Source organism: Podarcis bocagei (genome assembly GCF_964188305.1).
Source record: "Podarcis bocagei genome assembly, chromosome: Z".
NCBI lineage: Eukaryota > Metazoa > Chordata > Lepidosauria > Squamata > Lacertidae > Podarcis > Podarcis bocagei.
The window spans coordinates 16,547,337-16,572,802 of NC_138140.1; the positions used below are offsets into that span (position 1 = coordinate 16,547,337).

At 42.1% G+C, this 25,466-nt stretch overlaps 1 protein-coding gene across 2 annotated transcripts in view; it reads right to left on the reverse strand.

Annotated features, from left to right (window-relative positions):
* Nucleotides 1–25,466, reverse strand: part of ABL1 (ABL proto-oncogene 1, non-receptor tyrosine kinase) — a 127,877-nt gene that overhangs the window by 28,916 nt on the left and 73,495 nt on the right. For both annotated transcript variants that reach the window (XM_081179188.1, XM_081179189.1), the window contains exons 2-4: nt 20,051–20,224; nt 18,544–18,839; nt 6,775–7,047 (exon numbers count right to left, since the gene is read on the reverse strand). In XM_081179188.1, coding sequence (XP_081035314.1) covers nt 6,775–7,047; nt 18,544–18,839; nt 20,051–20,224 — 743 coding nt within the window. The remainder of the gene's footprint in view (nt 1–6,774; nt 7,048–18,543; nt 18,840–20,050; nt 20,225–25,466) is intronic.

The window sequence follows — 25,466 nt, forward strand, 5'->3', positions numbered from 1 at the left end:
TACATAAGCTTCAGGTTACAGACTCTGCTAACCCATAAATATTACCTCGGGTTAAGAACTTTGCTTCAGGATGAGAACAGAAATTATGCTCCGGCGGCGTGGCAGCAGCGGGAGGCCCCATTAGCTAAAGTGGTGCTTCAGGTTAAGAACAGTTTCAGGTTAAGAATAGACCTCCAGAATGAATTAAGTATGTAACCAGAGATACCACTGTATATACTAACCTTTTACGCTCTTCCACTCCTGTCTAATGTTCTTAATCCTTCTTTTAGACTTTCTTAGCTTCTTCTGGATCCTTATAGACTTTTATATATACTTTCTGTCTTAACTCCTTTTAGGTTTTTTTAAAAAATTAAAGATTTTAAATGATTACCATATTTTTCCATCTATAAGACACCCCCATGTATAAGATGCCCCCTATTTTGGGGGACTCTGATTTAAGAAAATGGGGGGAGATACTATCCGTGTATAAGACAAACCCAGATTTTGAACATTATTTTAGAATTTAAAAAAATTTTCTTATACACAGAAAAGTACGGTATATCCCTCCCTCCTTATGCTGGTCTACGACTGTAATAAAGATTTGTTGTTGTTGTTGCAATGATGCCTTTTGCTTGCCTTGATGGAAGATGGAGAGACGAGTGGTTTTTTTTTCCATGGCTGGATTATTATATTTATGTATTATTATTACAGTGGCACCTCGGGTTACAGATGCTTCAAGTTACAGAAACTCCACTAACCCAGAAATAGTACCTCGGGTTAAGAACTTTGCTTCAGGATGAGAACAGAAATCATGCAGTGGCGGCGCAGTGGCAGCAGGAGGCCCCATTAGCTAAAGGTTACCTCAGGTTAAGAACAGTTTCAGATTAAGAACAGACCTCCAGAACGAATTAAGTTCTTAACCCGAGGTACCACTGTATTATTATTATTATTATTATTATTATTATTATTATTATTACCTGTGCCTCACTAGCAGGTCCCAACAATTTATAATTCAGAACACTTAAAACAGATTACAACCACAGGAATGGGGTGGGCCCTGAAAACACACATCTCAGGTGTCAAAAAGTCAGGGTAAATAGGTGCTTCGGAAAGCTGTATAATGGAGGTGCTAGATGCACCACTATGGGGAGGAAATTCCACAACTTAGGGGCTATTACAAGGGAATGTCCTCCCCTGGGCTGCCACCCTCCCCCAAATTTCTGAGGGAGGTGAAACTACAAAAAGCCCCTCCCCCCACTGATCTTAACACTCATGAGGATCTGTAAGAAAGGAGGCAATATCTCAGATATTTGGGACCCGAGTCATATATTAAGTTTTAAATGCTATTTTCACTCATGTATACATTGTTAGGCACACTTTGCCCAAATATACACACTTTTGTAAACATTTTGTAAACATTACCTTTCTGGAGTACCACACTGAAAATTTCAGAGAAGTGCAAATTCAGGGGAAAAAACCTTGCACCTGGTTTTGTTCATGGTTCCAGAAAGTGCAAATTAAAATGCAAACTGAATTGAGTTTCTCCTCCATCCTTATTCCCTTTCACCCTTTGCTGTGGAATTCTGACTTCCTGGTTTGTTTGTTTGTTTGTTTGTTTGTTTGTTTCATTTATGCTGGTGAACATGGTTCTCCCCCTCCTTGCTTAATCCCTGCAAGAACCCTGTGAGGAGGGCTAGGGTGAGAGGAAGTGACTGGCCCAGGGTCACTCAGTGAGTTTCATGGCCAAGTGGGGATTTGAACCCTGGTCTCTCCCAGGTCCTAGTCAAAGATGCTAACCACTACACCACACTGCCTCTGCTTCTATGATGCAATGAAAAACCTCTTCCAGAATCTCTGTCTTAGCTCCTTGATGTACACCTCATTTTCCTCCTCTTCCAGGAAGACCACAGCATGCATGAAATATCAGGGGAAGCCTGACAGTAGCAATAATTTGTTTGTAAGCCTATTGGGCATGAAAAGATTCTAGGCTGACTGATCTTCAGCCTCCCACAAGGCTGGGGCTGGAAAGAGGCCGTGGCCAACGTCAGCTGCAGGATGGATGTCTCAAACGTGACCTTCCAGAGGCACCCAGGTGGGTCAAGCTGCTGGATTCAATCACATCACATCATCAGAGGAAATGGAGCAAGCGCCTGGCCAGATCTGTAGGACCACAGAAAGCCTGGGGGGGGGGGGGAGAAATCAAGCTCTTGTGTGCTAAAACAATGGAGAGGCCTGGGATGATTTGCTTGTCTTGATGCAGGCAACAAAAGCTCTGCAAAAGGGGAATGGTTGTGGGGCAAAATGTTCTGCAACCTGAGGCCAGAGGTTTTTGATGTTCCACAGCCTGAGGCCAGAGGTTTTCAATGTTTTCAGGTTGCAGAATATCAATAACCTCTGGCCTCAGACTGCGGTACATTGTAAACCTTTGGCCTCAAATCCTTGATCATCTTGGATGCCCTTCTCTGCATGTGTTCTAAGCTTGTCATTATCCTTCTTAAATTGTGGCACCCAGAACTGGACACATTACTACTCCAGGTGGGGTCTGACCAAAGCAGAATAAAGTTATTCTATTACTTCCCTTGATCTGGATACTTCTCTTGATGCAGCCTAAAATAGCATTAGCTTTTTATGCTGCTGCATCACACCATTAACTCATGTTAAGCTTGTGATCCACTAAGACCCCTAGGTCCTTTTTACATGTACTACTAGTAAGCCAGGTGTCCGCCGTCTTACAATTGATGGATCTTCCTGCCAGCCCAGAAGCTGACATTTGTCCCTACTGAAATTAATTTCTCTAGTTTGGAGCCACTTCTCCAATCAGTTAAAGTAATCTTGAATCCTGATTCTTTCTTCAGTGGCACTGCCTACCCCTCCCAGCTTGGTGTCATCTGCAAATTAGATGAACACCCCCTCAATTCCTTCCTCCAAGTCATTTATAAAGAGGTTGAACAACAATGGACCCAGGACAGAACCCTGTGACACCCCACTTGTCACTTTTGTCCAGGATGATGAGGAACCATGAGTGAGTACTCTTTGGATTTGGTCAGTCAACCAGCTAAAAATCCACCTAACATTTATCTCATCAAGTCCACATTTTATCAGCTTCTTCACAGGAATATCAGGGAGGACTTTGTCAAACGCCTTACTGAAATCAAGATAACTACAACTTGCATGCAGAATATCCAGGTTTAATCTCTGGCATCCCCCCTTAAATTCCTTCTATTAATAACCATAAGAACTGGAATCTTACTTTACTTTGAAGAGAAGAGGAATATCAAAGGCTTAAAGCTCAGGCCTTGCATTCAGAAGGTCCCAGCAACCAGTGTCTGAGCACAGGAGCACTCTCCCCTTCTGAGGCTGACATGACCATGGGGCCACAGAGATGAAGAAGTCTGAGTTGCTGTATCAATTTGAAAACAACCCAAGCCAAATCTCTGGGTGTAGGCTGGCGGTTTCAATCAATTGTAGGCAAGTCCTAAAGGCTGAAATGCAATCTCAGAAGTTGGGGAAACTTTTGCAAAGTCAGAGAAGTTAGGTTCTAAATTGAGGATTGTCAGAAGGAGGTTCCCTTCCATTCTGCTCCGGGCAAATCAGGTTGTCAAATATCCTTGATCTTGATCTCTCTCTTTCTCTCTTGCCAAATGCAATGTGCTAATTGAAGTCTTACTTAATGGCCCTATGGAGCTCAACATTACTGAAGCACTGGACGGGGTCCCCCCAGCCCTCGTTTTTCCTCTCTGTAGGAACTACTTTGCCAAGACGCACTGAGTCGCTTCCAGCCACTTTGAAGCAGGATAATAAATAGGCTGCAGCAGGAATAATTCATCATGAGCGACGTCCGTTGAAACTACCAAGGCAGCCTCCTTCCCGTTATTATTTTAAGGTGTCGATCTTCTTTGCTGCGGGGGCAGGCACGGCGAGGGACGGAGGGAAGGGATGCCCAAAGTGCTTTGGAAACTCTTTTCTGGAAGACAAATTATACCTCTCAAGAGTTCTCCCTGCAAAGAGACCGCTAAGGGCCTGTCTCCCCCTGCTGGTGTCTAAAGACAGATATGAGGTGTTTTTAAAAAAAACAAAAAAACAAAACACCACCCGGCATTCTCCACACCTTTGAAGAAGGAGCCCTAATCCTGAAGTCTAAGACTAGATTGACGGATTTAAGGAAGGTGGATTAGGAGCCCGCCTTTCAAGTGTGTTTTTAGCCATGCATAATTTCAGGCTCTGCACCTTTTTGGGGAGAGTTTCTCTGAGTGCTCTGATAGCTCTCCCTGCACAGAGAGAGAGGGGGAGAGGGAGAGAAAGAAAAAGCCGCTTTATATTATTTTAGTCCCAGCTTCCAGTCATCCTTCATTAAGTATTTATCTGGCGTTTAGGAATTGGCGGCGGAGCGTGGCAAAGTACCCGCTTTCGACTCAGAAAAACAGGGAGATTTTACGATAGAATGCATAACTGAAACATCTAAGAGAAATCAGCTTCCCAGAGCGGGAAGAGGTGGTTTGCGGGAGGAGGGAAGTTACCCGTGGAAATGGCAAGTCTGCCCTCCACCACCCAAAAAAGCTACAAAGCAGTATGGCATGACTGGGACAGTGGTGGAGGCATATTTCTCACATGATTAAATTCTGCAATCCAGAACTGTGTCAAGGGCTGAAATACAGTGGGCATTTGGCATTGCAGACCAACAGGTCTAAAGGACTTGTGGGTATTCAGATTCCTTTTCTTTATCTGAACTGAAGATACTAGACCTGGGGAATCTGCTGCAACCTCCTCCTTTGCATAGTTTATGTGAAGTTGTTAGGAAACCCTCTATTCCCCTCACATATACTTGGGTTAAATGTTCCTAAAAATGTATATATAAGTGATAATAACATATAAAGTGTGTTACACAGCTCCTGCTACCTTCCTTACAGACTCTCCCTGATGTTAAGTTCTGCGGTTCCAGCTCCCCATAGAAGCTCAGAGTGGTAGTGGTGGTGGTTTCATGACTGAGGGGTCTGATACTGCTTAAGATGTATAACACAGACTGAGCCAAAGACTAACCATTTTCATTACACCATAAGAAGCACTTTGCAGAACAGATCCCATTCCATCAGATGCAGAGAACATAAGAAGACCTTATGCTGAATCAGGCCAGTGGCCCATGTAGTCCAACATCCAATTTTCATCCAGATGTTCAGACAGAGCTTTGAAAACTAAGGAGCAGACAACGCTGACCACTGGGCAAACTAGATTCTAATTGCTGTCTCTCAATACATTCTGATATATTATTACTGATTGTTTTTAACTACCGTATTTTTTGCACCATAACACTCACTTTTTTCCTCCTAAAAAGTAAGGGGAAATGTCTGTGCGTGTTATGGAGGGAATGCCTACGGGTGGCATGCCTACGGATTTTCCTCCTCTAAAAACTACGTGCGTGTTATGGTCAGGTGCGTGTTATAGAGCGAAAAATACGGTAATTTGTTTTTATTGTTTCATATTTTATAAATATGTTATTAATGTTGTAAGCTCCTTTGAATCCTAATTTGAGAGAAAGGCAGGATACATATACATTAAATACTGCTGATGCTACTGCTACTAATAGATTGTGGAAGGCGTTCCCCATGAGGTGCACATTGTCATTCACTTTTTTGAGAGGAATTTGAAAACATTCCTATTTACCTAGTTGCATTTGATGACTGAAGAATACTGTTCCTGGTAACGCTGAGATTTCTGGATGAAAGTACAGTTTTGTTTTTTATTCTTTTAAAGTAAGTAAAACAACTGCCCAGGGAGCGCAATGTATCTGTTAATGGAGGCTATATCTGCAGCAATCAGAAACGGAACATTTCTCTCGCCCCCTGCCCCCAAAGTCTTATAATCTGCATGGTTAGAACACTAGGTGTCACTGTCTGCATATGCTTTTAAAAAAGAATCCACAAAGCCGACTTGAGGAATTTGCTTCTCTAGGGGTACAAATCAGAGGTGGGAAAACAACTCAGCAGTTCAAATGCAAATCCTAAGAACATAAAAAGAGCGCCCAACTAGCCCAGCATCTTCTCACACTGGGTAAGCAGATGCCTGCAGAGGAAACTTGCAGGAAGGATCTGAGCACAAGAGCACTCTCCCCTCCTGTTATTTCCAGAAACTGGTATCCAGGAACACTGCTGCCTCTGACAGTGGAGGTAGAGTGTAGAAACTATTTTAAATCTTTGAAAGCAATTAAAATAAACATGAAGATAAAACACAGGTCAACATTCTACATATCGGGGCTTTGCCTAAACAAAAATGTTTCTTCCACGCGCCCAAGAGAGAACAGTGAAGGTGCAAACCTTCTGACAGTGAAGGTGGAACATAGCAATCAGGGTGATCAGCCACTCATAGCCCTCTCCTCCACCAATTTGTCTAATCATCTTTTAAATCCATCCAGGTTGGTGGCCTTCACTGTTTCCTGTGGGAGCGAGTTCCATAGTTTAACTGTGCGCTGCTGTGTGAAGAAGTCCTTTCTTTTATTTGTCCTGAATCTTCCAACATTCAGCTGCATTGCATTCCCACAGGTATCACAAGAGAAGGAGAAAAACTACTCCCTAACCACTTTCTCCATGCTGTGCATAGTTTCATAAACTTCCATCATGTCACCTCTTTCTCACCTTTTCTCTAAATTAAAAAGTCCCAAATGCTGCAACCTTTCTTCATTAGGGGAGTCTGTACCTTTTGGGGCCTTTTAGAGTGGTGAAGTTTTCCTCTTTAAAAGGGCAGTGGTTACGAAACAGAAGAGTGGTAGAAAGAGAGAAGAGAAGAAAAGGTTTCAGTACCTACCTTTAAGGTCTTCACCGCCACTGTGAGGTTATACTTCTTCCAGACGCCTTCGTATACCTCGCCATACTGGCCCCCTCCAAGTTTGTGCTTCATGGTGATGTCCGTCCGTTCAATCTCCCACTTGTCATAGTTGGGGGACACACCATAGATTGTGGGTTTGTTGCGCTTGGGGGCTGGGTAGTGCAGAGTGGTGATCAGCCCATCTGCCACGGTTGAGTGATGGTGGACCAGCTCAGCCAAAGTGTTGAAGCGGCTCTCCGAAGACACGTAGAGCTGGGAGCAAAAGCAGAGAGGAAGAGAGAGTCACCACAACTCCATGTTGTTATTATGCTGCTGATTTACACAAAAATTGCATGTTTATTCATTTACATGGTACATATTTATACAGTTACTAGTTTATTTTTTTTATTTTTTTTATTTTTTTTATGATAATTTTTATTAATTTTCCAGACATATAATAAAACACAAACAAAACAAAAGCATACAAGACATACAAACGAATAAACATGTATAATTACTTAAACTTATTTTCCTAAACCTTCTTTCCCGGACTTCCCCATACCTCCCTTTTTCTGCATCCTTATGTTAACCCTTTCTCAGCAACCCTTCATTCAATTAATTCAGTCATTTTCATTATGCATTCTTTAAAGTTATGATTTACCGCTGCAAAGCTCTATTTCTTATAACCATGACATCTCAGCCATCATCAATTTTACAACAGTCTTTAAGGTATTTTTTGAATTTCTTCCAGTCTTCTTCCACCGTCTCTCTCCCCTGGTCACGGATTCTGCTGGTCATCTCTGCCATTCCCATATACTCAATCACCTTCGCTTGCCATTCTTCCAGAGTGGGTAGCTGCTGCGTCTTCCAATACTTTGCCAGAAGGATTCTTGCCGCTGTGGTAGCATACATGAAAAATGTTTTGTCCTTCCCTGACACCAATTGGCCCACCATGCCCAGGAGAAATGCCTCTGGCTTTTTCAAAAATGTCCATTTAAGGACCTTTTTAATTTCATTATAGATCATTTCCCAGTAGGCCTTTACCCTCGGGCAGGTCCACCAAAGGTGGTAGAAGGTACCTTCAGTCTCATTACATTTCCAACATTTGTTACTGGGCAGATGATAAATTTTTGCAAGTTTGACTGGGGTCATGTACCACCTATAAACCATTTTCATTATATTCTCTCTTAATGCACTACAAGCTGTAAACTTGATACCTGTATTCCACAACTGTTCCCAGTCATCAAGCATTATGTCATGACCTATGTCTTGTGTCCATTTAATCATGGCTGATTTTACTATTTCATCTTGTGTATTCCACCTCAGCAGCAAGTTATACATTCTCGACAAATTCTTAGTATTGGGTTCTAGCAATTCTGTTTCCAATTTCGACCTCTCCATCTGGAAACCTATTTTCCTGTCTTGTTTAAATACCTCGTTTATCTGATGGTAATGCAACCAATCTCGTACCTTAGACTTTAATTTATCAAAACTCTGCAATTTAATTCTTTCACCATCTTGTTCTAAAATTTCACAATACTTTGGCCAATTGGGTTCCATATTTAGTTTTTTTATCTCTTTAGCCTCCATTGGTGATAACCACCTAGGGGTTTTACTCTCCAGCAAATCCTTGTATCTTATCCAAACATTATACAGTGCTTTCCTCACAATATGGTTTTTAAAGCCTTTATGCAATTTTACCTTGTCATACCATATATATGCATGCCAACCAAATCTGTTGTCATACCCTTCCAGATCCAAAATATCTGTATTCTCAAGAAGTAGCCATTGTTTCAGCCAGCAGAAAGCTGCCGATTCATAGTAGAGTCTCAAGTCCGGCAGGGCAAAACCCCCTCTATCTTTTGCATCAGTTAAAATCTTAAACTTTATTCTGGGCTTTTTGCCCTGCCAGACAAATTTTGATATGTCTTTTTGCCACCTCTTGAAGCAATCCATCTTATCCAAGATCTGGAGTGTCTGGAATAGAAACAACATTCTAGGCAATACATTCATCTTGATAACAGCAATTCGGCCTAACAAGGAAAGTCTCAACCTTGACCATATTTCTAGATCTTTTTTCACCTCTGTCCAACATTTTTCATAATTGTCTTTAAATAAATTTATATTTTTAGAAGTCAAGTTCACACCCAGGTATTTCACCTTTTTTGTTATTGTTAAACCTGTTTCACTCTGAAACTTCTCTTTCTCTGCCGTTGTTAGATTTTTCTCCAACACTTTGGTTTTTTGCATATTCAATTTAAATCCTGCTACTTGACCAAATTTCTCAATTAGTTCTAAAACTCTTTTAGTACTAGTCTCTGGCTGTTGCAAAGTCAATACCAGATCATCTGCAAATGCCCTTAATTTGTACTCTTTTGTTCCAAGTTCAACGCCTTTAACCAATTGGTCCCCTCTAATCATGTTCAGCAAAACCTCCAGGACTGTTATAAAAAGTAAGGGTGATATTGGGCATCCCTGTCGTGTACCTTTTTCTATAGGAATCTCTTCCGTTACCACATTGTTAACAATCAACTTTGCTTTTTGCTTAGAATATATAGCACCTATACCGTTTTCAAATCCTTGGCCTACCCCCATCCCTTGGAGATTCTTTTTCATAAAGGTCCAACAGATATTATCAAAGGCTTTCTCCGCGTCCACAAAAATTATAACTGCTTTTCTATTAATCTTTACTTCCAGCAACTCTAAAATGTCTATAATGTTCCTTACATTATCTGACATATGTCTCCCTGGGAGAAAGCCTGTTTGGTCCTTGTGACTCTCCTGCACCAAAACTCTCTTCAGTCTTTTTGCTAAAATGTCTGCAAAAATTTTGTAATCCACATTGAGTAATGATATAGGGCGGTAGTTCTTAACCTGATTCTTTTCAGTCTCTGTTTTCGGTATAAGTGAAATAAAAGCTTCTTTCCACGATTCGGGTGCCTTTTTCCCTTCCAAAATTTCATTACAAACTTCCTTTAATGGTTGTACTATCCATTCCTTCAATGCCTTATAATATCTGGCAGTCAATCCATCCGGGCCTGGAGATTTTCCCAATTTCGTGTTCTGAATGGCGTCCTCTATTTCTTGTCCTGTTATTTTCTCATTCAAAATCCTTTTACTTTGATCTGAAATCTTTGGTAGTCCATACTTTTTAATAAATTCTTCTGTTTCCTGCTCGTTAACCGGCCCTTGTGCATATAATTTCCTGAAAAAACTTTGAAAACAGTTGTTTATCTCATTTGGTTTGTGGATAATTTTTCCTTCCATTTCCAAACTTGTCACAGTATTCAATTTCTGTCTCTTTTTCAATTGCCATGACAGAAGTTTCCCACATTTGTCTGCTGATTCAAATGTTCTTTGTCTCATTTGCTTTATCTTCCATTCTATCTCTTGATTCATCAGTTCCATATATTGTGTCTGATAATATTTTATTTCTCTCAAAATCTCATGAGACTTTGGTTTGGACCTCAATTTCTTTTCAGCTTCTTTTATCTTTTCCAAAAGTTTTTCTTTTCTCTCATTCTGTTTTTTCCTCTTTATGGAGTTTTGTTGTATTAGGAAACCTCGCATCACGGCCTTGCTAGCGTCCCAAATTATTCTTTTTTCCACATCAGTTCTCAAGTTTATCTCAAAATAGTCTTTCACTGCTTTTTGGGCCTTCTTATAAATCTCTTCATCTCTAAATAGGGCGTCATTCATCCTCCATCTGAAGGTTCCAGTTGTTGTTAGTTTCATCTCTATCTTCACTGCATTGTGGTCAGAGCAAGTCTTTGGGCAAATTTCTGCTTTTTTTATCTTCGGTGCCATACAACTAGTTACCCAAATTTGATCAATCCTTGTCCAGGTCATTTTAGCTTCAGAGAAAAAGGTTCCCTCCCTCTCCAGGGGGTTCTTTGTTCTCCAGATGTCAATCAAATCCAGTGTTTCAGTCAATTCGAAAAAAGTCTTTGGAAGTCTTCCATCATTAGAGATTATCTGTCTTTGTGCCTTATCCATGTTAGTGGAGACAACACCATTCATATCTCCCATCATTATAATTTTACAGTCCAAATAGTCCATTAAAGTCTCATGCAACTTCCTAAAGAATTCCGCCTTCCCCTCATTTGGTGCGTATATTCCCAATATCATAATTTTTTCTCCTTGAACTTGTATTTCTATTGCCAGGTATCTTCCTTGTTCATCTTTGAAGATCATTTTGGGAGCCAATCTTTCCTTTGCATATATCACCACACCTCTTTTTTTAACTTTGTCTGATGAAATAAATTCTTGTCCAAGCCTCTTGTTTATAAGTAGTTTCCTATGTGTCCTGGTCACATGCGTTTCTTGCAAACAAATTATATCCAATTGCTCTCTTTTCAAAATATGGAAGACTTGGCGTCTCTTCCTGGGGAGGTTCAGTCCATTACAATTCCAGCTAAGAAGTTGCAGAGACATTTTGGTATTATGTACCTACTCCTCCGACTGCTCCAAGTTTTTGTTCCTCCTCCGATGGTGGTAAAAGTCCAAATGAGAGATTTGCAATATCTGTCGGTTCTTTCTCCACTGTTGTGTCTACTGTTCCTTTCTGTAAGTCCTCCTGGTTTCTTTCCAAAAAAAGTTCTTTGTCTTGAATTGTTTTTATTTTAATCTTCCTTCCTGTGTAGTTAAAGGACAATCCTTGTGGGAACTCCCACCTGAAAGGTATGTTGTTCTTCTTCAGAAGATAAACCAAATCTTTATAAAAGGCCCTCACCTCCAAGATGTATTTAGGGATGTCTTTGAAGATCTGAACTTGACAGTTTTGGATTACGAGAGCCTTTTGATAATGTAGGTCCAAAATTTTATCTCTTTCTTCTTTAGATCTCAATGTAATCAAGCAATCTCTGGGTTTCTTGCCTTGCCTTCTGCCCAACCGGAAAGCCGTTGTTATTTCAAATTCTTCCTCCTGAAACTCGTCCTGCCAAAATTCCAAAATATTTTCTGTAAGGAATTCTGCAAGGCTTCCTTTCTCTTCCTCTGGGATTGATCTTAATTTGAGATTTTTCTCCTTTCTCTGGAGTTCCCACAAAGCCAGAGTTGCATCATGCTCATTCACCTTTTTTGTGATTGGGGCGAGCTCCCTCTTAGTTTCTTCTGCTGTATCTTTTGCACTTTGAGCAATCTTTCTTGTTTCCGAATTTTCTTGAATAAGTTTATTTATAGAATCTGTGTTAGAAGCTACGCTTGCCGTGTTCAAGTCCAATCTCGTTGTCAGGTCATTCAATTTTTTTGTATTCTCCGCTGACTGCTTTGTCAATGCCTCCAAAGACTGATTTATTTTGAGCAATGCCTGTGTCATTGACTCCATAGATGCAGTTGGTGCTTTTTCCTGTCCAGCTGGTGTTGTGCCTTGCATAGAACCCCTTTTCTTTTGAGTTTGCTGAGTTTGTTTTGTTTTAGATCTAGTTGTTATCTCTTCTGGTAAGCTGCTCATGTCCTCAAGGTCAATTCTCACAGAAAGGCTTAGAAGTGGAAAGTTCCACTCTTTCCCTCTCACAGTAACAAATTTTCTTTAGTTCCTCTAGAGGGAGCATTTAATTGTATCCAGTTTAGAAAGTCAGAAACACATAATGTGGGGAACAAAGAATCCAAGGAAACCAGAGTCCAAAGTCCACAGTCAAAACACTTTTTACAGTTTCAGTCTAAAGTGTTCACAAAGTAACTCCATTCAAGTCTTATAACTTGTTTCAGTCAAAACCCCAACTTTGTATCCAGTTTAAATTGACAGTTCAATTGCCTGGTGCTTGCTCCAGCAGCCCGACTCAGGGTTTTGACAGTGAAAGATCTCTTTCCTCCTCTCCTTTAAGCAGGTATATAAATTTCAGTCTTAATCCCCCCCTTCCCCTGCTTGCTGGGGGGGAAATTTAAGTCCGATGTCAGGTTTTAAACAGTTTAGAAATTATCCTTCAATTAAATGCAGCTTTGTTCTTTCGTTGCTTTATTTACATGCAGTCCGGGGAGGCAGACTTCCTTATTTTATGCCTTTCCCGTTTTCAGCCAAATTTTTAAAAGTCCCACTTTAAATGTCCCGTTCCATCTGTCAATCTTACTCACGGGTTTTACAGTCCGAATTCAGTTTCCGGAAGGAATCGGCGCTCTCTGCTCAATGGCGACGCAGCTTCACTCCGCAGGCTGGGTGACGACTCTCAGCACCGCGCTCACTCCCGATGCCGCTCCGTAGCCTTTAAAAAGGCTCTTTCACAGTACCGGGGGGCGCAAAAGGTGCCCGCCGAGTCTCCTTGCTTACAGGCTTCAGCGCCTGCAATTTTAAGGGTCCCCCGCTCGCTGTAGCGGGTCAGACCCGAACTTGCGGAGCAGTCCTCCCTCGGAACTCGAGGCAAGGACCGCCATTAAGCACTGGCGCCGACCGGAAGTCCAGTTACTAGTTTATTATTGCTGTCAACCGCCATGGTCATATCAACCACAGATAAAATATATGCACTAATACAATATTAAAAATAACTTAAACCAAAATATATATTTGCATCAAAATATAGTAATAGTAATAGTAATAATAAAACATCATCAAAAGGTTAGAAAATATTACAATATGAAAGGTTAAAGGAACCAATACATTGAAATCATCAAATTAAATCTCTAAATTAAATCATCCAATTAAAACTTATTATCATAATTAATTTATTAATCACCTTCCAAACCACCATATCAAGGTGATTCACGTTTAAGATAATAAAAAAGTTAACAACTCACAAATGATGAACACTTTTTTTTTTAAGACTAAAACCCTAAGAAGTGAACATGCATGGTAAAAGACCCCTTTGTCTAGCTGTGAAAGCCTGTCAGAACAAAAATGTTTCCAGGAAGTACAGAGAGTGGGCCCCTGTCGTTTCTTGACAGAAATGTCATTTCACAGAACAGGAGCAGCCACACTAAAGGCCATGCTCGGAGTTACTGCAGAGACGTCTTCCGAGAGCTTTGGAACTTGCAGACCACAAGAATATATGGGGTGCATAAGGGATAAGGCAGTCTCTCAAGTTATTCCTAAAAGCTTTCCTACATATTTATATTTTTATCATACAGGCAATTAATATACTGACTTAGCAGTATATAAATATATTTATCAGTAAATAAAATAAATAAATATTCTTTTGTAAAAAAAAAAAAAAAATTGCATGCTGCAATTTAATAAAAGCAACAGCAACATCAGGGAGGTTTCAAGCAACTGTAATATAATAAAAGCTAACCACAAATTAAAACAGATTGCCAGCTAACTATTAAAGGAAAATGTTTTCCCGTAATTATCTGCATAAGGAAAGTTTTCAGTGAACGTTTGAAGGTTAATATAGAAGGCGCCTGCTTGAATCTCTCTGTTGGAAGAGCATTCCACAGGAGTGAGCCAATAATACCGAAGGCTCTGTTTCATATTGATGTCAGATGTGCTGCTCTGCAAATTCACTGGAAACTACCTTATGCTGAGTCGGATCATTGGGTCAATCCAGCACAGGTTTGTCTACACTGACTGGCAGCAGCTCTTCTGGCATTTCAGTCAGGGAATATTCCCAGGTGCACCTGGAGATGCTGGGGACTGAACCTGGAGCCTTCTGCATGCAAAGCAGATGCTCTACCAGTGAACTAAAGTCATTTCCTCTAAGAAGTATGTAAGATTCCAGTTCTCATAATTTTGAAAAAATAGGAAGCTGCCTTATTTCAAGTCAGACCATAGGTTCATCTAGCTCAATACTATCCACACTTGCCAGGGTTTCAGAGAGGGAACAATCCCAACCCTATGTGAAGACACCAGGGATTGAACCTGGGACCTTTCACAGATGCAAACAGATGCTCCACCTCTGAGCTGCAGCCCTTCTAAAGCCCAGGTTCGATCCCATAAGCAATATATGAGCCTGGCATATATATCAGAGCTTGAAAACTGGGCAGACCACAAAGGAGACTGCCCCAAAAATGTTGTGCCAAGATTTTGAGCCAAGCAGACGACACTGGAGTGCATTTTTTCCATGGCCTCTCCCCTCCCCACCAGGCTTTTGCAAAAAGTAAATGTAAAAGTTTAAAGAAATGAAGTATCTCTCCCGTCTAGACCCCCATCAGATCCCACTTCTCAACTGATCCCACTTTTTGTTTAACAGTGCTGCCCCAATCCTGGACAAGCTGCATCAGAGAAAGCTTTTGGATTAGTAAGAAATCAATCTTTCAGCATGGCAGCACCACAACTTTGGAACACCCTGCCTGTTGACATCAGGCAGGTGTCTTTGCTATACTCTTTTCAATACCTCTTACAAAACATTTTGGTTTAGACAAACCTGCCTAGATATGTAGAATGTTGACATGTGTTTTAATCTGATTTTTAGCTTGTGGTTGATTTTCATTATGTTTTACAAATAATTTTATTCTTTTGTAAACTGCTTTGAGGTGGGTTTTTGTTGTTGTTGTTCTTTTTACAATACCAAATTTTTCGAAATGAATAAAAAGGAATAAAAGAAAGCTGCCTTTGAACCAGTCTGGATATTTGCCCATCTGTCTATCTGTCTTTCATGCTACAAAGCTCTCTGATCCTTTAACTGGAGAGTTCAAGGACACAGCCCAGCCAGGCAAAAACACTTGGGGCAAAAGGTAAAAGGTAATGGACCCCTGGGCAGTTAAGTCCAGTCGAAGGCGACTATGGGGTGTGGCGCTCATGTCACTTCAGGCTGAGGGAGCTGGCATTTGTCCACAAACAGCTTTCCAAGTCATGTGGCCAGGATGACTAAACTGCTACTGGCGCACGGAAGACCCTGAGAAGTGCATGGAAATGTTATTTACCTTCCTGCTGCAGTGGTACCTATTTATCTACTTCCACTGGTGTGCTTTTGAACTGCTAGGTTGGCAGAAGCTGGGACAGAGCAACAGGAGCTCATCTCGTCGCGCAGATTCAAACTGACAACCTTCTGAACAACAAGCCCAAGAGGCTCAGTGGTTTAGACCATAGCACCACCCGCATCACCACTTGGGGTATAAAACAAGACCCTGGGGAGAGTTCTGAGCACTGGGCAGAAAGGACTAGGGCGCTGAAAATATATTGATACAGTTGTAAGAACAAAAGAAAAGCCTGCTGGATCAGGTCAATGGCTCATCTAGTCCAGCACCCTGATCTCAATGAAGCCAACTAGACGCCCCAACAGGAACCTACAAGCAGGACCTGAGTGCAGCAGCAACTCTACTCACTTGTGATTCCCAGAAACTGGTATTCAGAAGAAGTATACATACTGCCTCCAACCCGGGGGGGGGGGGATATAAGAGCCCTACACCAGGTTCAGACCAATGGTCCATCAAGTCCAACATCCTGCTCTCACAGTGGCCAACCAAGAAGGCCATGGGAAACTCACAAGCAGGATCCAAACACAAGAGCACTCCAGTGGTTTCCAGCAACTGGCAATGAGAAGCATTTGTGCCTCCAACCATGGAGGCAGAGAATAACTACAGTGGCTAATAGCCATGCATTGCCCTCTCCTCCATGAATTTGTCACATCCTCTTTTAGAGCCATCAAAGTTGATGGCCACCACTGCCTCCTGTGGGAGTTAAGTGCTGCAGTTATTAACCTTGCACTGTGTGAATAAGTACTTTCATTTATCTTTCCTGAAACCTCCAACATTCAGCTTCACTGGCTGTCCACAAGTGCTAATCATAGAATCATAGAATCATAGCTAATGTTATAAGAGATGGAGACAGTGGCACAGTGTGGTTCTTTCTACATAGACACATACAGAGACACAACACCAAAGCTGTTGATCTAACTGGAAGAGCTTGTGAGATATTAAATTCTGCCAGCAAACTGAGAAATGAGACAGCAGACTTGGAAAGCCACAAAAGCCCAGACAGCAGGCGGGAAGGATTGCACCGTCTGTTCTCCTCACTACCATCTCCATCCCCCAGGGGACATATGATATATATTTTTTATCAAATGGCTGAAATTGATCGTTTAAGAACTAGGCCTGCTGAGACTCTTGGTGTCTTCTTCTCTTCCCTTCACAATAAAATTAGGATGAAAATTCATAGATTCCTGGTGGTAAGCCAGTGGCTGTTCGCTTTAATGAAATCATCCTGCCGGTACCCATTCCCAATAATTCCAATTAAAACAGTTCCAGCGAAAGAAAAACTATTAACCTGCTTTGAGCAAATATAAACTGATTATCATAGCGAGTATTGGTCATTCCTTGGCGCTGAGAGTGCTGCCAGACTAAACAGTGTGCCTTATCGCAATGCTGGGGCAGGCTACAAGTGGCAGAACACCTTGTCGCTGATGCTGCACTGCCTTATGTCAGCAGGAAGATCTAAATCTCTCCCCACAGAGATGTACTGGGCACCTTCACTGCTTAGTTTGTGTCCTGTGCTGAAGACATACCTCTTTACCCTGGTTCTTGTGACTGTAGTTTGTCGTAAAATATTTTCAGTACAGTGGTACCTTGGTTTACAACCATAATACGTTCTGGAGGTCCGTTTGTAGACTGAAACAGGTTGTAATCCAAGGCATGCTTTCACCAATGGGGCCTCCAAAAAAAAACCACATTCGTAACGCCCCCAAAATGGGTTTTAATCCAAAAAAAGGTTGCAAACTGGGACCCGCACTTCTGGGTTTGACATGTTTGTAATCCAAAACTTATGCAAACCAAGATGTATGCAAATCAAGGTACCACTGTATTGTATTTTTAAATTGCTATAACCTGCCCTGGAACCAAATTGTGAAGGGCAGGTAAAAAAATAAATTATAATTATTACTAGTAATAAAAATAATAAAAACAACAATAAAACAACAAGTGCTCGTTTCTTTTTTTGACATCCTCAGAGGGTTTCAATTGAATAATAATAACAACAACAATAATAATAATAGATGCTATTTATTATTACAACATATTCAAAAAGTTGTTGTTGTTAAACCCCACCTTTTCCCTTGATGGGACTCAAAGCAGCTTATAGTTAAAAGCAAGAACTGTAAAAACATAGAACAATAATAAAAACCAAACATTGATAGGAAATGAATACCCAAAGGTCATCTCGTCCAACCCCCTGCAATGCAGAAATCACAACTAGGCTCCCTGACAGATAGCCAGCCTCTGTTTAAAAACCTCAAGCGAAGGAGAATCCACCAACTTCCTAGGGAATTCACTCCATTGTTTAACACCTTTTACTGCCAGAAAGGTTTTCCTAATGTTTAGTTGGAATCTACTTCCTTGTCATTTGAATCCATTGGTTCAGGTCCTGCCCCCTGGAGCAGCAAAAAACAAGCTTGCTCCATCTTCCATGGGACAGCCTTTCAAATTTTTGAAGGTGGCTCTCGTATCACCTCTCAGTCTTCTGCTCTACAGTGTTTAGTCTACAATGTTTAGTCAGAATCTCCTTTATTGTCATTTGTTGTTGCTGTTATTCATTCATTTATTTTTTGTCATCTTCAAAGGTTTTCAATCTTCCAGTGATCCATTTGGAAACCAGCAGTACTTGGCTCTGCTACCCTCATCCAACAAAGCCATACCAAACACATGCACACACAATTTTTTTGCAGTTTGGAAAATGATGGCGAAACAAACCGATGAATGGACAATGAACGGAGAGACATCTGAGCAAGCTACGAGCAAACCAGGATGAATGCTTGCTATCATATAACCCCGTCCCACAGATGAATCAGAACAAATGCTCAAGAAAGAACAGTAGTAGTCTAACCACCATGCATGCTTTTAGCAAAAAAATGATGTAAAATAAATAAATAAGATACGCCTGGAAGGTCAACCAGGGTCCGCTCTCACCTTCCCATCAGATGCAGTGTTGATCCGGTAGTGGTAAACCCTTCCCTCGTATCTCAGTGATATGGACCGCTGGCCTGGACTGCTCTCACTCTCCCGCACCAGGAAGCTACCATTGATCCCACTGCTCAGCAGGTACTCTGCCGCATTTCGCGACACTGGCCCATGGTACCATGAGTGCTTCTCTAAGCTGTTCACGGGGGTGATGTAGTTGCTGGGGACCCATCCTTGCCCGTTCTTTGTCTGGGCCTCACACCACTCCCCATTGTGGTTATAGCCCAAGACGCGGAGCTTTTCACCTTTCCATTAAAACAATTAAAACAAAAAGAACGAATATTGGTCATTGACTATAATCAAAAGATGGATCAATGGATTAAATAAAAACAGCACATACAGTGTTTATTTTTACATGGACAGGCAAGCATCTGAGGCAGCATGTGGTAATAAAACCCAACAGGCAAATGCAAATTTAAAAGCATCAGAGGGGGAAATAATCTGAAGCTGCTTAATTTTTGAACTGGACACAATTTTTATGAAGCCAGAAGTCACAATTGCAGAAAGGTTTATCACATGGTTGCTAAGAGTGGTCATCAGGTAGATCAGGGGTAGGGAACCTCTGGTCCACATCTTGCAGGAGGCCTTTGAATTTGGTCTACAAGGGCATTTGGTGTAAAACATGCCCACTTGTCAATCACCCTACATCGTATGATACCAGCTGTAGAGATCTGTTATCTCCGATCTAAGTACTAAGATCCAAGAGGCAGCTTGCTCTTTGATGGTAAAAAGCAGCAGCAAAGACTTAGCACTGTGATCCCAGAGTGCTAAGACTGGAGCTAAGCCTCTGCCTGTTGACTCTTAAAGAGCAAGCAAAAGGTCATCTCTGATTTTAGCGCTGTGTGACTACAGCACTGAGATCAGAAGCAAGCCTCTGTCTGCTCCTGCAACTTGAACTTTGAACCACCTGGAGTCATCTTAAACCAGGCAATTACCGGATAGGTGTCCTCATCCACCTGCCAAAAATGGCCTGTGGAGGGTGGGCCAGTCCTCAGGCTGAAAAATCTTTCCTAACCCTGGTGTGGAACCAGCATGGACATGGTCAATTTCACTGTTCCAGGTGTGCCCGCTGGAAGAATCCCAGTGGGGGAAAAGACACCCACCATTCCCACATTGATATCCATGTGAAACAGATCTGATATGGGGAATGGGACCTGGAAATTGGTGATGGGGGGGCAGGGAGAACCACTGTGGTGCCATTCCCAAAGCAGCTGGGACTGGAATACCAACCTCATTGACCTCCTTCAATTCTGTCTGGTTACATATTATAAAAGCTACTGTTTGGGGATTTGGTGCCCGAGTTTGCTTGTTCCCTATGCCCCCCCCCCCTAGTTTGTCCTTTCAGGCCATGCACTGTTTTTGGACAAGCACTGTTCTGAATGAAAATAATGACACTCTGGACGCACACCTGGTCTCATACACACTTTGTAGTCTGATCCTGACATATAGCTCTTACCTTTAGTTATGCTGAGAGTGTTGTCTCCACTTGCTACAAAATCATACAGGGCAACGAAAAGGTTGGGGTCATTTTCTCCGGGACCCGAAAGCAGATTCTCCTTGGAGTTCCAGCGGACGGCTTCACTTAGGCCCTGGGGCTCAAATTCAGAGGCTACTGGCCTCTGAAGCGCTTCTGGAAAAGTAAATGAAAAGGGGAGGGGAAGAAAAAGGTTAATTTTTAGATAAGAATCTGCCCCCCCCCCACTTTCTCTTAATCAGAGTTTTGCTGTGAATGTGCTTAGTGCAGTGGTTCTCAAAGGGTGTGGTGGTGTATTAGAAGCAGAGGCGTAGCGTGGAGGTTGCTGGGGGTGCCGATGCACCGGGCGTGGTTTCGGGAGGGGGCATTCCTGACGCCCTGCCTATGGTTAGCTCTTGTGTCCTTCTCAAGAACCCTCCAGCAGACAGGCGCCTGAGGAGGAGGCAACAGCTCAGGCATCCTGCAAGCCCAGCGCTGCTCACAAAAGCAGTGTGGGGATGATGTTTGCCTGTTGCCTCCTCCTCAGTCACCCTCCTGTTGGAGCCTGGAGGGTGCCTGAGAAGACTGCAAGAGTTCATGCATCCTGCAAGCCCAGCGTCATTTTTGCAATTCTTGCAAAGCGATGCTGGGCTTACAGGGCGCTGTGAGGGGCAGCTAGGCAGGCTGTGCAGTGCAGTCCCGAAGCATTGGAGAGGCAGCACTGCCCCTCTCTGATGCTGGGACCCAAGGCTGCAAGGGTGCCCTTACAGGTTCCACACTGACATAAAAGCAGCACAGGGCCGGGGCACAGAGCTGCTGCGTCCCTCCAGCTAAGAAGGATGCAGGTGCCCCGTCCCCCGGCACTCCCCACCCTATTGCCCAGAGTATACCCAAGCCGGGCGCTGGTGGGGTATGCTCCGCCACTAGTCAGGAGAGGATGGCAAGTGTGGTGGGAATATTCAAGGACAATCAAATAAACATTTTAACATTCCAGTGTAGAATAGTATAGTATAATGTCAAAATAATATTTTTTTTATTAGTAGAATATGGATATCTTTTCGAAATGAGAGCAAGAGCATCAAGTGATACGGAGGACAATCCTAGTTGTGATCCAGATTCGCCATATTTTGAGAATGATTCATGTTCTTACGTAGCTGCGTTGATTTATACTTTCTGGATGTCCCATGATCATATTATAAAGTACTTGTGTTCTATGTTATAAATCAAGCACTGCCAGGAGTTGTTTCTTTTTGTTTTCCAGTGTATTTATCAATATAAAATTTGGTGTGGCATGAGCAAACTTTTATTCTGAAAGTGTAGCCCAGAGAAAACAGTTTGAGAATCACTGTTAAAGGACATTTATTTTGTATTTTGGCTGATTTATATTATTAATGTGTGTGTGTGTGTAAACAATGTTCTTTTATTATTTTATGATTTTATGTATATATAAAATTCAAGCATTATTCCTTTTATTTTATTTTTTGCATTTCTGTCTCACTTTTTCCTCCAAGGAGCTTAAAGTGGAGTACATGGCTCTCTCTATCCACATTCAATCACAACAACAACCCAGTGAGGTAGGTTAGGCCAAGAGACAAGTGACTGGAATGTACATCTGAATATACATTACAATAAAAACCATGAACAGAATTTAAAATTATGGGTTGTATCCAATGCTTGCCCTACTCAGAGTAGGCCCATTAATTTCAATTGGTCTGATCTGAAGGTAAAGGTAAAATGACCCCTGACTGTTAGGTCCAGTCGCGGACGACTCTGGGGTTGCGCGCTTCTCTCGCTCTATAGGCCAGAGGAGCTGGCGTCTGTCTGCAGACAGCTTCCGGGTCATGTGGCCAGCATGACTAAGCCGCTTCTGGAGAACCAGAGCAGCGCACGGAAATGCTGTTTACCTTCCTGCCGGAGTGGTACCTATTTATCTACTTGCACTTTGACGTGCTTTTGAACTGCTAGGTGGGCAGGAGCTGGGACAGAACAACAGGAGCTCACCCCGTTGCGGGGATTCGAACCGCCGATCTTCTGATCGGCAAGCCCTAGGTTTAGACCACAGTGCCACCCGCCACCTGCTCTGAAAGGCCTATCCTATAGCTATCTGCACACAAACACACCAGCTTTGGTTGCAGAGCTCTCCTCAAAAGCTGCCTTATTCACCAAGGCAAAATACCTAGAAAAGAAGATGGGCTGTAAAACAATTAAGTTTTCAAACATGCTACGGGGATTCAGCCTCCCCCCCCCCCACTCATCTGTCCCTTTTTTGTGCACACAGATTACCCATTTTATCATCCCCGCAGCGCTTTAATTACGACAATTATGAGAGAAACAGAAGAGCCACTTGGAGAAAATTAAGCTGATTAATCATTTTACCCCGAAGAATGCTTTGATCCTGTCAAGCCCATTAAAAAGCTCCCTTTATCAAGCAAAGAGGCACCATACATATTGGATGTGCTGTGTGTGTGTGTGTGTGTGTGTGTGTGTGTGTGTGACATCATCAGCTGGGCAAACACCTGAAATAAACAGACATCAAACAGCTAGAGATGGTGGAAAGATGACATCAGTGAAGAGCAGTGCAGAGAGAAAAGGCTGCCCCCTCACCCCCTGCTGCTGCTCCATCCTCCCTGTGCAAAGGCTTTACTGTAAACTGTACACAGTGGGATGTCATGTAACCTCGGTCAGTGAGAAAAAATGCCTCCCAATGGGGACTGATTCAACAGGAAGGCCAGAAATCCAGCACTGTCTTCCCCTCCAATTACACCACGACCAAGGACAAGTGGTGAAGGGCTCATGCCAGGTCTTGAATCAAGATCCTGGAGAGAGGCCACGCTGTGAATAGCATGAGAACTCCCCTCGCTCCCCCCTCCCCTCATGTTAATGTTAAAAATTTGACCCCTCCCTTCTCTCTGCGCCAAACTACTTGCTCTCTTTTGAGATGAGGAGACGCAACAGGCCACACTTCAGGAGAACAGTGAAAGCACAACTTGGAAATCAAGGAAAACTATTTACTTTTGAGTGATCTTCATAAAGAGATAGAAACAGCCTCCCTGCTGCATCAGGCCAACTGGGGCCCATCTGGTCCAGCAGGCTGTTCTGACAGTGGCCAACTAGATGCCTTGAACAGAAACCTGAAAGCAGGACATGATGCAAAGTATCAGCCGTATCTTCATAGTGCTCGTTGGCCATAGATATTGAAACCTATTAGGCCTGAGTGACTACACAATCACGGCTGAAGGTGGAAAATTGCACAACTTCCAAGAATATCTGAATCATTAACAACAGGACCTATTGGCAGCCAAATTTAGGGAGGGATGTAAATTCAGTGACAGAGCACTTGCTTTGCATGCAGAAGCTCTCTCTCTCTCTCTCTCTCTCTCTCTCTCTCTCTGTGTGTGTGTGTCACACACACACACACAAATACATTTTGTGACGATTTTCTTGAACATAGAATCTGAAGAACTTCAGATGTATTGAAAGCTTGCACTCCAAGTAGTATGAACTTCAGTGGCAGAAGTAAAAAGACAACATCTATCTCCTGCTTTGTTATTTGAGAACAAAGCCTGCTTTTGGAGAGACCACCTGCTTCAGCAGACATCCCCGTTATCTGACTTGAACCTCCTGCTTTGATTGCTATTTAAACTGTCACATTGTCCTGATGGGCTTGTTTATTATGTTAAGGATGTTTAATGTAGGTTTGTTTGTTTTTTTTGCTATGTACTTTAATTACAGGTAGCTGTACTTTTTACAATAATTTGATTCTTGTTATTTTGATGTTATGTCAATTTCTGAACCACCTGGGTATTTCTTATTGAAAAGAAAGGCAGATTATGATGATGATGATGATGATGATGATGATGATGATGATTATGATGATGATTAAATTTCAATCTACCAACTGCAGCAACCTTCCAGCAAGCATAATCTATCCAGGTTTGGTTTTTTTCTCAACTAAATACAAGAAACCAAAACACATAAATTCTCCAAAATTCCCATAGTTCTCCAGCCAATGTACAAATAATTACATAGCAAGGGAAGTGTGTACAAAAATGAATATGTTAATGAAAATCACCCACCCACCCACAAATGCATTGTACTAAGGCAGATTGCTTTGCAAATCAGTACATTTTAGGCAAAACTGCATATTAAAAATGTGCATATTAGGATAAATTCACACTAAAAAGCAGATAAATTTTCATGAAGAGAGAAGAATTCAAAAACTGATGTGGAAATGTGAACTGAACTTTTGGAGGAAATGAAAATTTGACGTATTTGTCCATCCATATGTGTTCATTTTTTACGTTGACATCCTACTTTTTTGTCCAAGAAACTTAAGGTGGTGTACGTAGCTTTCCACAACAACCCTGAGAGGTTGGTTAGGCTGAGTGAATGAGTAGCCAAAGGTCACACCCAGTGAGTTTCATGACCCAGAGGGGATTTGAAGCCTGGTCTCTCCTGGGTCCCTGTCTGACACTTTAATTGTTTCTGCCTGGTTTTGAACTGAGGATCTTTTGCGTGTTAGGCAAACATAATAAGCACTATGCTACAGAAACTATACTATGCTTTACTTTACTATGCTACTTTACTATGCTACAGTAAAGTCACTAGTTAAGGTGGCACCCGTATTTAAATCAATGCAACATTTCCAGATTTGAGCAATGTCTCTCTCACATGTGGCAGAGGGGAGCTGCTGAGGAGGAGGCTCTTGAGCTCAAAGCTCACTAGTCACTAGGTCTGATCTGGGTCTGATCAGCCTCAGTCTGCTACTGTTGCTCCAGGGTTCCTTTTCACTTGTGCTCTACAACACACAACTTCCCACCACAGCTTCCACACTAGGAAAAGCACACGTACACATCTTAAAACCTTTACTCCCTCCTCGCAGAAGCATCTGTTACAAACAGGGAGCCAAATTCTTTAGAGAGGCACATTCAAATCTCTGTGTGTGCCTGTCTCTCCTTCTCTTTTCCACTAAATCAGATTCAAATGTGCCTCTCTAAAGTGCCGTAAGGAAGTTGTGCTCACCTGGTGGTGAATGCCACCAACGTGGATGGCTTTAAAAAAGGACTGGAAAAATTCACTGGTGGTGCCAATGACAGAGAAGTTTTTTCTTTAGGTGAGGCTGCCATAAATAAGGTGTACTTTGAGTGTCTTTTTTTTTTTTTAACAATAAAGCAGGGTGTAAATTTTATGAAATAAACAAACAGATTAAAGAAATGCATTACATTACAGGGAAGGCTTTGCAAAAATGTGTACCATTAGTAAAAAAAAAATCATACAAAGTTTGTTGGGAGAAATTAACACAAAAATGCTGATGAATATTCATGAGAATTCAGCTGCTCCCCTCTAATGCAAATAGGCGCAGAAAGGTGAAGAACATGGGGCGGGGGGGGGGGAGAGGGAGGGATAGAGATGAGAAACA